The following is a 14,010-nucleotide window of genomic DNA, read 5'->3' on the forward strand; positions in this document are numbered from 1 at the left end:
GGCGGATCACCTGAGGTCGGGAGTTTGAGACCAGCCTGACCAACATGGAGAAACCCTGTCTCTACTAAAAATACAAAATTAGCCAAATGTGGTGGCGCATGCCTGTAATCCCAGCTACTCAGTAGGCTGAGGCATGAGAATTGCTTAAACCCCGGAAGTGGAGGTTGCAGTGAGCCGAGATCACACCATTGCACTCCAGCCTGGGCAACAAGAGCGAAACTCCATCTCAAAAAAAAAAATAAGGGATTGAAAAAATAAACGAGCTCCTTCCCATCCTTCCCGTTGTCCTGTCTCATATCAGAGCCTAGATTATCAGCAACCTCCCTGACACAGTTCCCCTGCCCTCTGGCTCCATGAGGTAGCCTGGATCATAACAGTGTGCCTAGGTCTTGTCTGGGGTTCAGAGAGACACCTGCAGTCCCTGCCCCTGGTATTCCATGGAAGCAGGACACCCTGAGGTAGACATGCGGACAGAAACTACCTCATGTACCTGCAGACAGCAGAGTGGAAAGTTACTTAGTATAGGTCACAAACCAGGGGGCAGGTTGACAAGGGTGGCTGCCTGAGATCATGGCTCCCTTAATGCCCATGGTGCATGCTTGGAGGCACAGCCCTGGCCATGCCCGTGAGTGGAGAGTCCCTGGGGGATCCCTTTGGGAGGGCTGGTGGGCCCTGTGACCCCAGAAGGGAGGGTGTCAGTGACAGTGGGGAGTGGTGGTGGGCTGCCTCAGGAGTTTGAATAAGAAGTTGGTAGGGAGAGACATAGTGGAGGGGAGGGGAGGGCCAGGGGCACAGGGCAAGAGATGACTTAAGTCAGCCCACCCATGCTGGAGGAAGGGGAGCCTGCTCGGCCTTCCCTCAGGGCCTGAGCCTGACCCACCTCTGCTCTGCCCTCCAGATCTACAAGTCCACCAAGTGCAACGACATGCAGCAGTCGGGCAGCTGTCCCCGAGGACCCTTCTGCGCCTTTGCCCACGTAGAACGTATGCTGTTCCCATTGCCCCAGAGCAGTGCCCTCTCCACCCCTCTCTCCCCTGGCCTGCTCACGCTCAGGCAGGGGATGGCCCCTGGCAGTACGCCCTGCACAGGAGTCCTGGCCTGCCAGCAGCAGGCCTTGTCCGCTCCACTACCCCACCTTCCTGGAAGTGGCCTTGAAAGCCTGGAGCTTCCAAGGTAGTAAGACAGAGACAGCAGGGACCGTCCCCCTGGTTGGGCACTCATGGTCCCTGGGAGGGTTGAGGCGCTGTGCCTCTCACAGCTGATTTGGCAAATCCCAGAAGCTACCCCATGGTATGTCTATGACAGACATCACTAATGGAACATGGAGGTCTTCTCTGCTGAGTCCTGCTCAGACCTCTAGAGCAGAGCTAGCCAGTCAGAATATAATGCAACCCCCATATATCATTTTAAAGTTAAAATCTTTAAGCATGTTAACAAATACAGCAAAATATGAAAATTAGCTGAGCATGGTAGCACATGCCTATAATTCCAGCTACTCGTGAGGCTGAGTCATGAGAATCACATGAACCGAGGAGGTAGAGGTTGCAGTGAGTTGAGATTGTGCCGCTGCAATCCAGCCTGGGCAACAGAGCAAGACTCTTGTCCCAAAAAATGAAATAAATAAAAAAAAAAAAGCCGGGTGCGGTTGCTCACACCTGTAATCCCAGCACGCTGGGAGTCCAAGGCAGGTGAATCACAAGGTCAGGAGTTTGAGGCCAGCCTGACCAACATGGTGACACCCTATCTCTACTAAAAATACAAAAATTAGTAGGGCATAGTGGCACACACCTGTAATCCCAGCTACTCAGGGGGCTGAAGCAGGAGAATCGCTTGAACCTGGGAGGCGGAGGTTGCAGTGAGCCAAGATCGTGCCATTGTACTCCAGCCCGGGCGACAGAGCAAGACTCCATCTCAAAAAAAAGAAAAGCCCAATATAAAAGGTTATCATTTCAGTGATCAATATAAAAAATTATCAAAACAGCCAGGCACAGTGGCTCACACCTATAATTCCAACACTTTGGGAGGCCGAGGTGGGTGGATTACCTGAGGTCGGGAGTTTGAGACCAGCCTGACCAACATGGAGAAACCCCGTCTTTACTAAAAATACAAAAATTAGCCAGGCATGGTGGTGCATTCCTGTAATCCCAGCTACTCGGGAGGCTGAGGCAGGAGAGTGCCTTGAACCCAGGAAGTGGAGGTTGCAGTGAGCCAAGATCAGGCCATTGTACTCCAGCCTGGGCCACAAGAGCAAAACTCAGTCTCAAAAAATATATATCATCAAAACATTTTACCTTTTTTTGTACTAAGTCTGGGAGATCTGATACAGATTTTAGTGCTATGGCATATTTCCATTCAGACTAGCCTGTTTCAGGTGCTCAGTAGCCACATCAGGCCTTCGGTTGCCTCATGGGACAGTGTAGATCTGGACCCTTAGCATGATACTGTGGCCGCCACCAGTCTTGGAGACAGAGCTCCAGCTTGCACACCTATTAACGCCTTTTTCCACCCCAGGATACTGCCCTGGGTCTTCTTAACCTCTTTCCAGGCTCAGGCCCTATCTGTGAGATTAGAATGGAAAATAAATGGAGGGCCCTGGGAGGGAGAAGCATATTCTTGATGCCCAGCGCCGGGCATTGGGACCACCTGGTTCAGACAGCGTAAGGAAGTGATTCAGGCTTTGGAGTTGGTAGATCAGCGTTCAAGTCCTAGCTCTTCTGTTTTTTTAGCTCTGTCACCTTGGTGGTTTTACTCTGCTTCTCAGTTTTCTTATTTATAAAATGGAGACCATATTACTGATATTTTCTGGTCACCATGAAGATTCACAATTACTGCAAAGTGCTGGCACAGTGCCCGGCACACAGTAAGCACACAGACACAGAGTTACTAGAGATGATGTAGGAACCCTTCCTTTATGTGCAGGGGGGTTCGTGGTCTCCTTTGGAAGGGACCCAGGAGCATTTTTGGAGGGACAGAGCTGGCTTGGGCCTGCTGACCCCTGCCCCTGACTCTTGCAGAGCCACCCCTAAGTGACGACCTGCAGCCTTCCTCAGCTGTGTCCAGCCCCACCCAGCCGGGTCCTGTCCTGTACATGCCGTCTGCCGCTGGAGACTCGGTGCCTGTGAGCCCCTCCAGCCCGCATGCCCCTGACCTCAGTGCCGTACGTGCCCATCCTGGGGAGTGGGTGGGCACCATGCCTCATAGAGCCAACGCTTGCCTCCTAGGCCCTTTCAGCCTGGGCCTGGGGAGATCACCCTGGTATTTGACCTTGGGCCAGGGGATTCTGTCTTTTCCATCCCGGCATTCTTCATCAAAAGCCCCGGCTGGGGGGTGAGGGAGGGTGGTCTCCAGAGTCTGTGTTGATCAGCCTGTAGGTCTGGTGGAAGGGACAAAGCCTGATGTCACCCCACTTTCCCTTGTGAGGTTTGGAGTCCCCAAGTGGTCATTGCTGCTCATTGGCAGATGAAAGTGCCCCTTACTGAAGACTCGCCTCTGTGGAGGTTGGAGGACAGGTCACACAGCAGCCTGTGCTGTGCCTACTGGCCCATTCCTTCCCCTCCTTCTCCACAGCTCCTCTGTAGAAACAGCAGCCTAGGCAGCCCATCTAACCTCTGCGGCTCCCCGCCCAGCTCCATCAGGAAGCCCCCAAACCTGGAGGGCATTGTCTTCCCTGGGGAGTCTGGCCTGGCCCCTGGCAGCTATAAGAAAGCTCCTGGCTTCGAGAGGGAAGACCAGGTGGGAGCCGAGTACCTGAAAAATTTCAAATGCCAGGTAAGGGATAAGGGGGGCAGCAGTGAGGTTAGCCTTCTGCGTGGGGCAAGAGAAGCTTGGAAGAGTGTCCTGGTCCACCTGTGGGGAGGATGACTGGGAGCTAGGACTCTTCTGTCCTCAGCCTCTCCAGGACTGAGCAGAGGAAGCAATGTCAGCCTGTTTATAGCTGAATCCAGGAAGGCTGGGGAAGCTGCACAGCCTCCCTAGGGCCGCAGCGCTGGTTAGGAGAGGAGCTGGTCCCGCCTGGGAGCAGTCCTTCCCCTGCCCCATGCTGCCTTCATGGAATGCCAGGGCCTGGGGAAGCAGGACACAGGGGTCCCTAACTGGGCCTGGAGAGAAACCTTCCGGGCTTACATAAGGCGTAGAGTCATCTGGAGGAGAAGGGCAGCTCCCTGCTTAGGGTAGGGGAAGGGAGTAGGGGGTGGGAGGAAGAAGGAGGGGTGTGCCCACATGTGAAGAGGCACTGCATGTCTGCCACCACCTGCCCCCGGAACCTACAGCCTTAGGGTCAGATGGACTCAGGGAACCCCAGCACCATATTCATCTACTCCCTGAATTTTCTCTCTTAGGCCAAATTAAAACCTCACTCACTAGAGCCCAGGAGTCAAGAGCAGCCTCTGCTTCAGCCCAAACAGGTATAGAGCTCTCAGCCCCCTTCCTCCCCTCTGCTGTGGACAGGGCTGGCCCAGAACCCCGGGAGGCTTCGGGAAGTGGGAGGCACCGCTTTCCCTGAAAGCTGAGGGCAGGATGAAAGTGGGGTCCCAGCCACAAATCCAGAGAGGGTAGCGGGTCAGGCCCCGGAGCCCCTCACCTCCTAGACTCAGTCGAGAAAGTGTTTCTGGAGCCTCTGCACAGTGCCAGGCCCTGTACTCGCTTCTCTCTTCCCTGCTACAGGACTGTAGGGGTGAGTGGGCCTGGCAACCTCTGCACCTCCGACTCCAGCCTCTCAACAAGGTGTCGGGTGGGCGGGGCCCATCTGGGCATGGGGGCACCCGGACTAGAGCTGGCATGGGCCATTTCCCCTGCCCCTAGCCCCTCTCCTGGCCTCCGTATGCAGGCATTCCATTGCCTCTCTTTTTCCCTCTCTCGTTGCAGGACATGCTGGGCATTCTCCCCGCAGGCAGCCCCCTGACCTCAAGCATCTCTTCTAGCATCACCTCCAGCCTGGCAGCTACCCCCCCTAGCCCAGTGGGCACCAGCAGCATCCCTGGCATGAATGCAAATGCTCTCCCCTTCTACCCTACCAGCGACACGGTAGAGTCCGTCATAGGTAACTAGGCCATTTCTGTTTGCAAGCCCAGGACTGGGTCTGGGGCGAGGGACACCCCCGTCTCTGAAGCAAGACTCAAATAGGCACACCAGTCCCCTTAGACATCTGTCTTGGGAAAATCAGGGTGGGCACTCCAGGTCCTTTGAGCTAAAGGGTGAATGACCCCAAGGTGTAGGGCCAAGACTGGCCCTTAGAACTCCTTTGCTCAAATTAGAGGCGCCTTTTCCCCGGGTGAGGATAGTCTCACCCCAAGACATGTCATTCAGCCCCCATTCATCTCACTGGTATCCTTGTGCAGTGAACAGCCAGCACGACGTTCTCAGAATTTCTTGTGTTAGAAGTCAGTGCTCATTTCTTTCAGTACCCATTTCTAGGTGACCGCTTTGCGCCAGGTCCTGTGGTAGGCACTGGGGAGACAGATGACAACATGCTGCTCCTGCCCTCTAGAGGGAAATTTCCCATGCAGTGGACATTTGTCAAGCACCTGCTCTACGCCAGCCACTGAGTGCCCAGAGACCTGCCCACGCCCACTGAGCCCAGGGCTGAGACTTTCGAGCTGTAACATCAGGGGCAAGGCCCCTGTCCGAGGCAGGGACCCTGGAGGAGGACATGATTCCTCCTGGAAGTGTCAAAGAAGGATTCAGGAAGGAGAGACATTTGGGTTGGACATGACCGGCACGCGGCGTCAGGAGTCAGGGTTGCCACAGGAGGCAGCTGAAGGAAGGGTGCAGGGCTTGGGAGAGCATGGGCCCAGTGCGGCACGGGTGTGAAGATGCAGCGTGGGCAGGAGATGAGGTGGTCAGGGTCAGACGGGCCCTTAGGAGGTCACATCCTCCTCTCTGTCCCTAGAGTCTGCTTTGGATGACCTGGACCTGAATGAGTTTGGTGTGGCTGCCCTGGAGAAGACTTTCGATAACAGCACGGTGCCCCACCCAGGAAGCATCACCATTGGTACGGGGCGGGGTGGGCAGGGCAGCCTGGAGGACTCCTCAGGTTCCCACCTGGCCCAGGCCCCCTGCTCCATGTGGCCCGCCTGGCTTGTCCTGGCCTCACCCGGCCCACCCTCCCCGGGCCTCTCTTGCAGGCGGCAGCTTGCTACAGAGCTCTGCGCCCGTGAACATCCCCGGCTCCCTGGGCAGCTCTGCCTCCTTCCACTCAGCGTCCCCATCCCCTCCCGTCAGCCTTTCCTCGCATTTCCTGCAGCAGCCCCAGGGCCACCTGAGCCAGTCGGAAAATACATTTTTGGGGACCTCAGCATCACATGGATCTTTGGGTAAGAAGGGGAGTAGCTCACTGATAAGCCCCGGGGCAGGAACCTGAGCCTTTAGAAGGTGTCTCTGGCCACCCTGTCTGAGGCACATCAGCCAGGCTGGTGGTTAGGGCATAGGCCTTGGGCGAGGAGGCAGAGTCAGACCCTGGACAAGTGATTGAGCCTCTCTACCTGAGTTTCCTCTGCTGTGAAACAGCAGCCTCTGCCTCCTATGATTGTTGTGAGGGTTGAATGGAATAATGGGTCTGAAGTGCACGGCACAAGGCCAGTGCGAGTGAGAACGGGGGCTCGGAGCTGCCAGGGCCAGGCCTGGTCTCTCACAGCATGTTCTCTTCTGCCCAGTCACCCCAGGCTCTGAGAGGCTGGCTCACACGAGCCAGGTTCATGGGCACCAAGGGAGAAGCTAGACAGGCTGACCCCTGCCTCCAGGTGCCCTTCCTGCCAGGGAGGCCCAGGGCTGGCCCAGAACGCTGTTTGCCCAACACAGAATTAGAATGGTGCGGACTGGGGGTTCCTGAGGGCACTTCAAGATTTAGTGGCTAGAAGAATGGTGCAGAGACCTGTGGGACTGTGCCTCTGCGGGCCAGCTGTGCATCTCCTCTTGTGTGTGTGTGTATGTCAGGGGGTGCTCCTGAGAGTGGGATGGGAAGCACGTGGCACCCCTGCTCTCACTCCCCCCAGCAGCTGTTCAGAGACCGGGAGCTCCCTCCCCGAGAGTGCCGGCATTTTGCTCAGACCCAGGGACTGAGCCCTTCAGAGTTCTGCTTGGGTTTCGTGGCTTCCCTTATGTCATTCCTGATCCCAGAGCAGCACATGGCTCTCCTAGCACCTTGCAGTTTTGAAGAGGCTGTTCTCTGTTGTTGATTCTGTCAGCTTCAGGTATCTGGTATTGCATTTTCCAGACTTGCCACATATTCTGGTGGCATCTTTTTTTTTTTCCAAGATAGGGTCTCACTGTGTCACCCAGGCTGGAGTGCAATGGTGTGATCATAGCTCACTGTAGCCTGGAACTCCTGAGCTCAGGTGATCCTCCCACCTCAGCCTCCTGAGTAGCTGGGACCACAGGCGTGCACCACCACACCCAGCTTCTGGTGGCATCTTGACTTAGCCCCACTTACTGGCCACGCATACCTTCCTGTACCATGTGACTGTTGAGCATAGCTGTGTTGATGCAGGTGTGAGTGCAACAGTCCCAGCAGTGGGATGTGCCCTGCAGCCATGCCAGTGTGGGAAGCAGAGGGGCATAGCCGTTGGGATCCTCCTGGGAATTGCAGAGGGACCTACCTGGACAGCGGAGTCGGGAGAGCTTCTCTGAGGGAGGAGGAGAGATGGGCAGGACAGGAGAACGTGCTACAGGGTTGGTCTCGTGAGTGGGGTGACTCTGAGGTCTTTCTCAGGGACAGGGCAGATAGCTCAGACAGTGTCTGCTGCAGGGTCTCCACACAGGACCATGCCCCTCCTCTGTGGGTGCACTTGTGCGGCTCAGAGAGCAAAGCGTCTTAAACTTGGTTCTGGAACATCCTGACTGGACTAGTGGGAAAGGGAACAAGGAAGATGTCAACCAGAAAGTGCATGTAGGCAGAGTGAGGCCAGAGGTGGATATATGGGTCCTTCTCAGGGAAGACAGGGGCTGCCCAGGGGGCCAGAGCAGGGGGACCTGATGTTAGTAAACATCTTTTGAGCGAGTGAGCAGAGGGTGGCTGGATTGGTGGTGGGTGGGTGGCTGTGCATGCGGCATAGTTTACTGGAAAGCATGGACCTTTGGAACCAGATGCCCTCTCTGTGTCCTGACCCTACCACTTAAAATTTGTAGGGTTCTTGGTAACACATTTTATCCAGGGTCCTTGTCTGTAAAACAGGTGGGATGGCCCCAAGGCTACCTGAACTCTTCCTGCCCCGGCTGGCTCTGTCTTTTCAAAAACCCTTATCTCTTCCTGGGCCTCACATCAGGGTGCAAAAAGGCCACAATCATAAATTGGCACTGCCAGGCGCCTGGGACTGCTCTCACGTGCAGTACTTCCTGAGTCCCTTGAGTTACCCTGTGAGGCCAGCAATGGGAGCCCCATTTCCCACACGAGGATGCTGAGCCTCAGAAGGCAAGTGGCATCAAGTAGCAGGTGAAACTTAAGGTTAGGTCTCACTCCGCCCACATCACCTGCACCGTCACAGCCTTCCTGTCCCTGCAAAATTCTCTGGCCTGATACTAGCTGGAGCTTTGCGTACCCATCCAGTGGACAGCCAGTTCCTGGAACCCTGAGGCAGGGCTGGCTAGGGCCTGGGCCCAAAGTCCTCCAGAGCTGATGTCTTTCTCCTCCTTGGGGCAGGTCTGAATGGGATGAACAGCAGCATCTGGGAACATTTTGCCTCTGGAAGCTTCTCCCCGGGCACTTCCCCCGCCTTCCTGTCAGGGCCAGGGGCTGCTGAGCTGGCCCGGCTTCGGCAAGAGCTGGATGAAGCTAATAGCACCATCAAGCAGTGGGAGGAGTCCTGGAAGCAGGCCAAACAGGTACCAGGCCCCGGGCCTGTGGCCTTCCCCAATGCCTGGGGGCATCCAGCCGAAGACCTTCCTTCACAGAGCGGGCCTGGGGTGGGGGAGAGCAGGACTTGAACAGAGCAGAAACTCAGTTTTGTTCGCTCGCTTCCTCTGGGGACACGGGTTAGGCAGGGCCATTGTGATGAGACTGTATGCTGGGCCCACAGGCTTGTGACGCCTGGAAGAAGGAGGCAGAGGAGGCTGGTGAGCGGGCCAGCGCGGCGGGTGCTGAGTGTGAGCTCGCCCGGGAACAGAGGGACGCCCTGGAGGTGCAGGTGAAGAAGCTCCAGGAGGAGCTAGAGCGGCTACACACAGGGCCCGAGCCCCAGGCCCTGCCCGCCTTCTCCGACCTGGAGGCACTGTCTCTCTCCACCCTCTACTCCCTCCAGAAGCAGCTGCGGGCCCACCTGGAGCAAGTGGACAAGGTCAGCCAGGTTGGGGAACCCTGGGTGGGGTGTACAGTGGCCTCAGCCAGCCCTTGGACTCTGACCTGGTCCAGGCTGCTCCAGGATTGGCCACCTTCCTGAGGGTCTCTGTCCAGCACTGGGCCAGCACTCAAAAGGGCGGCCTGCTGAGAGTGGGTAAGGAGAGTGCAGCGGGGAAGGTGAGAAGGCTAGGGGTGAGGGGCATCAGTGCCAGCACCCCTGAGGGCGGCCCTGACCAAGCTGCGCTCAAATGCCTGGGCCCTAAGTAAGTCATCCTGTATACCCTCCATGGAGCGGCGGACCTTCCAGAGAGGCCCAGGACCCCAGGGCTGCCCTGCCTCCCAGGTCTCCTGCTGGGTCCCAGGGGCCAGCATGGCATGGTGGGAAGAGCTGTCTTTCCTTTGTTCTCTGGCAGCCAGGCCCCCAGGTGTGGCCCTGGGCATGTCCCAGCCCTTTCTGAGCCTCATTTTCCCCATTTGGGGATTACAAGGTCAAATGAGACTGGGCAAAGCCTCCATGAGGGATGGGTGTTGTCAGAGGCTGGCCGTGCCCCATGCAGAGGTGGACTCAGCCTGCTCTCTCACCTGCCAGTAGGGTTCTGGGAGCACACTGTTGAGCTTGGTGCCTCAGTTTCCCCATCCCAAGAGGGCTGAAGTGAGGATCAAGGGAACTCCTTGCTCAACTTGAGGCTAGACCCATGGCTGGTAACTACAATGCCCCTTTTCCCACAGGCCGTATTCCACATGCAGTCAGTGAAATGCCTTAAGTGTCAGGAACAGAAGCGGGCGGTGCTGCCATGCCAACATGCTGCGCTGTGTGAGCTCTGCGCCGAGGGCAGCGAGTGCCCCATCTGCCAGCCCGGCCGGGCCCACGCCCTCCAGTCGTGACCCTGCAGGCCTGGCCCAGCCTGGCTCAGATCTTCTCATCTAGGACTTTTTAAAGTATATATATATACACGAGTATATATATATATACATATATATATATATATATATATATATATATATATATATAATGTGTGTGTGTATGTATGTATATGTATATGATTATGTATATGTATACATTTCCGTATGTGTGCAGGTATGCGTGGTGGCGTGGACAGTGTCTGTGTGTATATCTGTACATAGATATAGACACACACTTTAAAAGACTTACCAAGCACTTTTTAAAAGAAGAAACTATTTTGCAGTCCTCCCCTACCCACTCCCTGCCCTTCCCACCGCACAGACAACATCCCTTCTCCCACTGGCCTTTTGGCAGAGAATCTGTTTGTCTCTTTTTTAATGTAGGAACTAACCATTTTTAACTTCTTCCTGAGGCCTGAGCAGGCAAGGGTGGGACTGGAAGGCACTCAGGGGAGGGAGAAGCCTTCAGGGCAGACCCTGCTCCCCCTCCCTCCTTGCCAGGGCAAGGGTGGAGTGTGGAAGATGTGGGTCCCCCAGGGTGGGCCTAGTCCCCAGCTGTGAGGGCCTCAGGGAGGCCCGAGGGGGTATGCTGTGGGGGGGCCTCAGCTGGTGTAGCTCCTAGGTTTACCAAATGTTTATTGAGTCCTAGGGAGAACAAGAAGGGCTGGAGGCCAGTGCTTCGGGGCCAGCCCCACTCCTGACACCTGGGCCCTTGAAGCCCCTCGAGGGGCAAGGCCCAGGAGTTCTAGCCCTCAGGTTCCTGAGGCCTGGGGTCTACCCTCAGTCCTCTCCCCCTGGACTCCCCACAAGAGCCTCCCTGGCCCCAGGGTCACCTACCAGGCTGGCACTCATTCTATGACCCCCCCCCCAGCAGCCCCCAGCTATCCCTGTCCCCTCCCCCCTCTGGCAGCTAGCAGGGCAATTGGCCGGGAGGAGTGTGGACTGAGGACCAAGGGGGCTTAGGCCCTGCCCTCCTCCCCAGAGGAGCTCCGTATGCATTCCTTGGTGCTCTCTGAGTGCAGCTGGTGTCCTGCCCTGTTCTGGGCGGACGCCTGTGTGCGTGCGTGTGTGTGTGCGCCTGTCCAGTGTATATTGTGTCTTAGCTTCCATTTTAAAAATTGTTCTGTACAGAAAGAGATGCAGCAGGGGCGGGAGGGCAGAGCGGGCGGAGGGTAGCAGCCACGCCCCCAGCACCGGGTGTCTGGGATAGGAGCAAGAGGGCTGAGAGGATCTGGTCCTGGCCCAGGCTCCCCCTTGGGCTCAGCACGAAAGGGCTTTCAATGAATTAAGTGAAAACTTTTTCCTTTTTTACAAAAATGCAAAAATCAACAAAGCTCCAAACCTATTGGAAATAAAATATGAACTTACAGTGATAGCTTGTTTACATGGGGTGAGGGGGAGTGGGCCCCAAAAGAGGGCCTCTGAACTATGAGGTTGTCCAGGAACCCTGCCTCAGTCATGGAAATAGCTGGTGCCCAAATCCCTGAGGTATGGTAAGGCAGCTGGAGAGGCCTGGAGGCTCCCTGGACCCATCAGGCCTCGAGACAGCTCAAGTGCTCTCCAACCTAGGCCTGCTGGGGTTGATGACACAGGAACACTTAGCCTTGGACACCGAGGCCTCCCAGGCCCTAGGACTCTTTAGGGTTGTGTGGTTAGTGGTGACTGGCTTCCCTGTTGATGTTTTCCAAAAAGCAATAGGGCCCCTAATTGTGTCTCAGAGGAACAGTGTCTTCCCAACTGGGCGCAGTGGTGCACGCCTGTGGTCCCAGCTACTAAGGAAGCTGAGGTAGGAGGATCACTTGAGCCCAGGAGGTCAAGGTTGCAGTGAGCCATAACTGCACAACTGCCTCCAGCTTGGGTGACAGTGAGGCCCCATCTCAAAAACAAAAACAGAGGCTGAGATGGGTAGATCACCTGAGGTCAGCTATTAGTGAGACCAGCCTGGCCAACATGGTGAAACACCGTCTCTACTAAAAAAAAAAAGAAATACAAAAATTAGCCAGGTGTGGTGGCACATACCTGTAGTCCCAGCTACTCAGGAGACTGAGGCAGGAGGATCCTTTGAACCTGGGAGGCAGAGGTTACAGTAAGCTGAGATTATGTCATTGCACTCCAGCCTGGGCAACAGATTGAGACTCCCATCACAAAAACAAGAAACCCAGTGCCTTCCCATTGGGAGAATTTGCTGGTAGAGCCTAGAAGCCATCTTGCCTCCTGCCTCCTTTGCCCCACCCTGCTCCCAGTTGGGGTGAGAAAACACCTTGGTGGGATCTTCTGCATGGCCTCAGGTTTACAGCTACAAGGGGCCTTGGAGGTCATCTCGGCTAATCTCACCTCCCAGCATCTTGTGCAGACTGAGAGGTTCAGGCATGGAACCAGGGTCACACAGCTAGGATGATGTGATGACCAGGCCTCAGGCTCCGACACCCCCCAGGCAGGGTAGAGACCCCAGCTCCTTTATGCCCCACTATCTCAAGAGCAGCCCCTCAGCCTCTACCTGCACCCCTGGGAGGTCCCTGCTGACTGTGCTCCCCTGAGGAACAGGTCCCTGTCCTGGGTGTGGCCGCAGGACCTGGTATTTCTGGTGAAGCCCTTTGTTCAAAGCCCACAGCCAAAAATCACCCCAACCCTGCCTCTGCCTCAGTTACACCTACACCCACCTCCCTGCTTTGTAGCTGCCCCAGGGTGGTGGTAGGTCAAGGTCCCCTGAGGGCCGGGGAGGAAACCAACTGGCCTGGCTCGTCGCATTCTTGGTCCCACTGTAGGCTGAAGGTACGTTTTCTAAGAGGACAATGAATTGGTTTTTATTATTTTTACTAAGAAAGTTTCTAGGTGGCAGGTGCTATCTGGGGTGGCAGGTGCTGTCTGGGGAGGAGTGGAGTGCAGCAGACAGTGGCCAAACTGTCCTTTCTGCTTCCGTCTGTCGGTGACACCCCCTGCCACCTGCCAGCTCTCGCTCCCTCAGAGCCAGAAGGTTCTTGCCTCCAGGCTTCCTGGCCTGGGTGCTGGCAGCCCCTGGGGAGAAGACCCAGGCTCCCTCTAGTAATGGTCACCACCTTCCCCTCAGGGCAGCTGGAGCCTCATCTTTGGCAGGGTCCCCTGTCCCTTCCCCAGGAGGCTCTGTGCCTGCAGCCCTGCTCCCAGTGAACCTGGCCCCCACCCCAATGGCTGGAACAGAAAGGCCAGGAGACGAATGGCCCCATCCCCTGCCCACCAGAGCAGCTTTTCCGAGAGGTGGGCAGGGGCAGAGTTTGCTTCCCCTGGTGCTGGGAGGCGGCAGAGAAGTTGTAGCCAGGGCTGGAGACAGGGAGGCGGGATAGAGATATCTCTGCTGAGCCCCCATCACTGTGGGAGGCAGGGAGGAGGTCTGCATACTGGGCTCCTTAAAAGTTAGGCCAGGCTGGAGGGCTGTGCTGTGGCAGGGAAGCCTCAGACCTTTCAGGAAAGCCCTTGCAGGTCCCCACCAGGTACCTGGCCCTACTGCAAACCTCCATAGCTACGGTGCAGGCCGCAGGGCATGCTGGGAGGCCTGCTTGGCCCTCTGCCGCCGCAGCCTTACAAAGACCTGGGCCTCTCGATCACCCTTCCGGCCCTCCAGCAGCTGCAGGATTGGCTCCCCTGTGGAGAAAGGGGTTTGGTGGTCAGATGCCAGGGGAGAGGCAATGCCCGGTGGTGGCAGGGAAGGGTGGGGGGAGGGCATACAACACTGCCCCATCCCCCGCCCCAACAACCTGGAAGGAAACCAGTGACAAACCCGCACCAGCCCAGCTCAGGAGGTGGCCCGACAGCCACGGCTGAGACTTGCTAAGGTTTGGCTATTTTTTTTTTTTTTTTTTTTT

The 14,010-nt window shown here is 56.4% G+C and overlaps 2 protein-coding genes across 5 annotated transcripts in view; one reads left to right on the top strand and one right to left on the bottom strand.

The window, feature by feature from the left end:
- The window catches only part of UNK (unk zinc finger), a 44,561-nt gene extending 34,327 nt beyond the window's left edge, over positions 1-10,234 (top strand). Inside the window, exons 7-16 of one of the 2 annotated variants that reach the window (XM_017535778.2) lie at positions 899-983; positions 3,015-3,157; positions 3,568-3,768; positions 4,338-4,403; positions 4,864-5,038; positions 5,888-5,989; positions 6,123-6,311; positions 8,633-8,814; positions 9,009-9,266; positions 9,998-10,234. In XM_017535778.2, the coding sequence (XP_017391267.2) occupies positions 899-983; positions 3,015-3,157; positions 3,568-3,768; positions 4,338-4,403; positions 4,864-5,038; positions 5,888-5,989; positions 6,123-6,311; positions 8,633-8,814; positions 9,009-9,266; positions 9,998-10,153 (1,557 nt within the window). In that variant the 3' untranslated portion in view covers positions 10,154-10,234. The remainder of the gene's footprint in view (positions 1-898; positions 984-3,014; positions 3,158-3,567; positions 3,769-4,337; positions 4,404-4,863; positions 5,039-5,887; positions 5,990-6,122; positions 6,312-8,632; positions 8,815-9,008; positions 9,267-9,997) is intronic. The other variant, XM_037741054.1, reaches the window with a different exon arrangement.
- A 2,719-nt stretch (positions 10,235-12,953) lies between these two features.
- Positions 12,954-14,010, bottom strand: part of UNC13D (unc-13 homolog D) — a 19,587-nt gene continuing 18,530 nt past the window's right edge. For all 3 annotated transcript variants that reach the window (XM_037741055.1, XM_017535781.2, XM_037741056.1), the window contains one exon: positions 12,954-13,789. In XM_037741055.1, the coding sequence (XP_037596983.1) occupies positions 13,668-13,789 (122 nt within the window). In that variant the 3' untranslated portion in view covers positions 12,954-13,667. The remainder of the gene's footprint in view (positions 13,790-14,010) is intronic.

Source organism: Cebus imitator, unplaced genomic scaffold (assembly GCF_001604975.1).
Source record: "Cebus imitator isolate Cc_AM_T3 unplaced genomic scaffold, Cebus_imitator-1.0 Scaffold93, whole genome shotgun sequence".
Lineage (NCBI taxonomy): Eukaryota > Metazoa > Chordata > Mammalia > Primates > Cebidae > Cebus > Cebus imitator.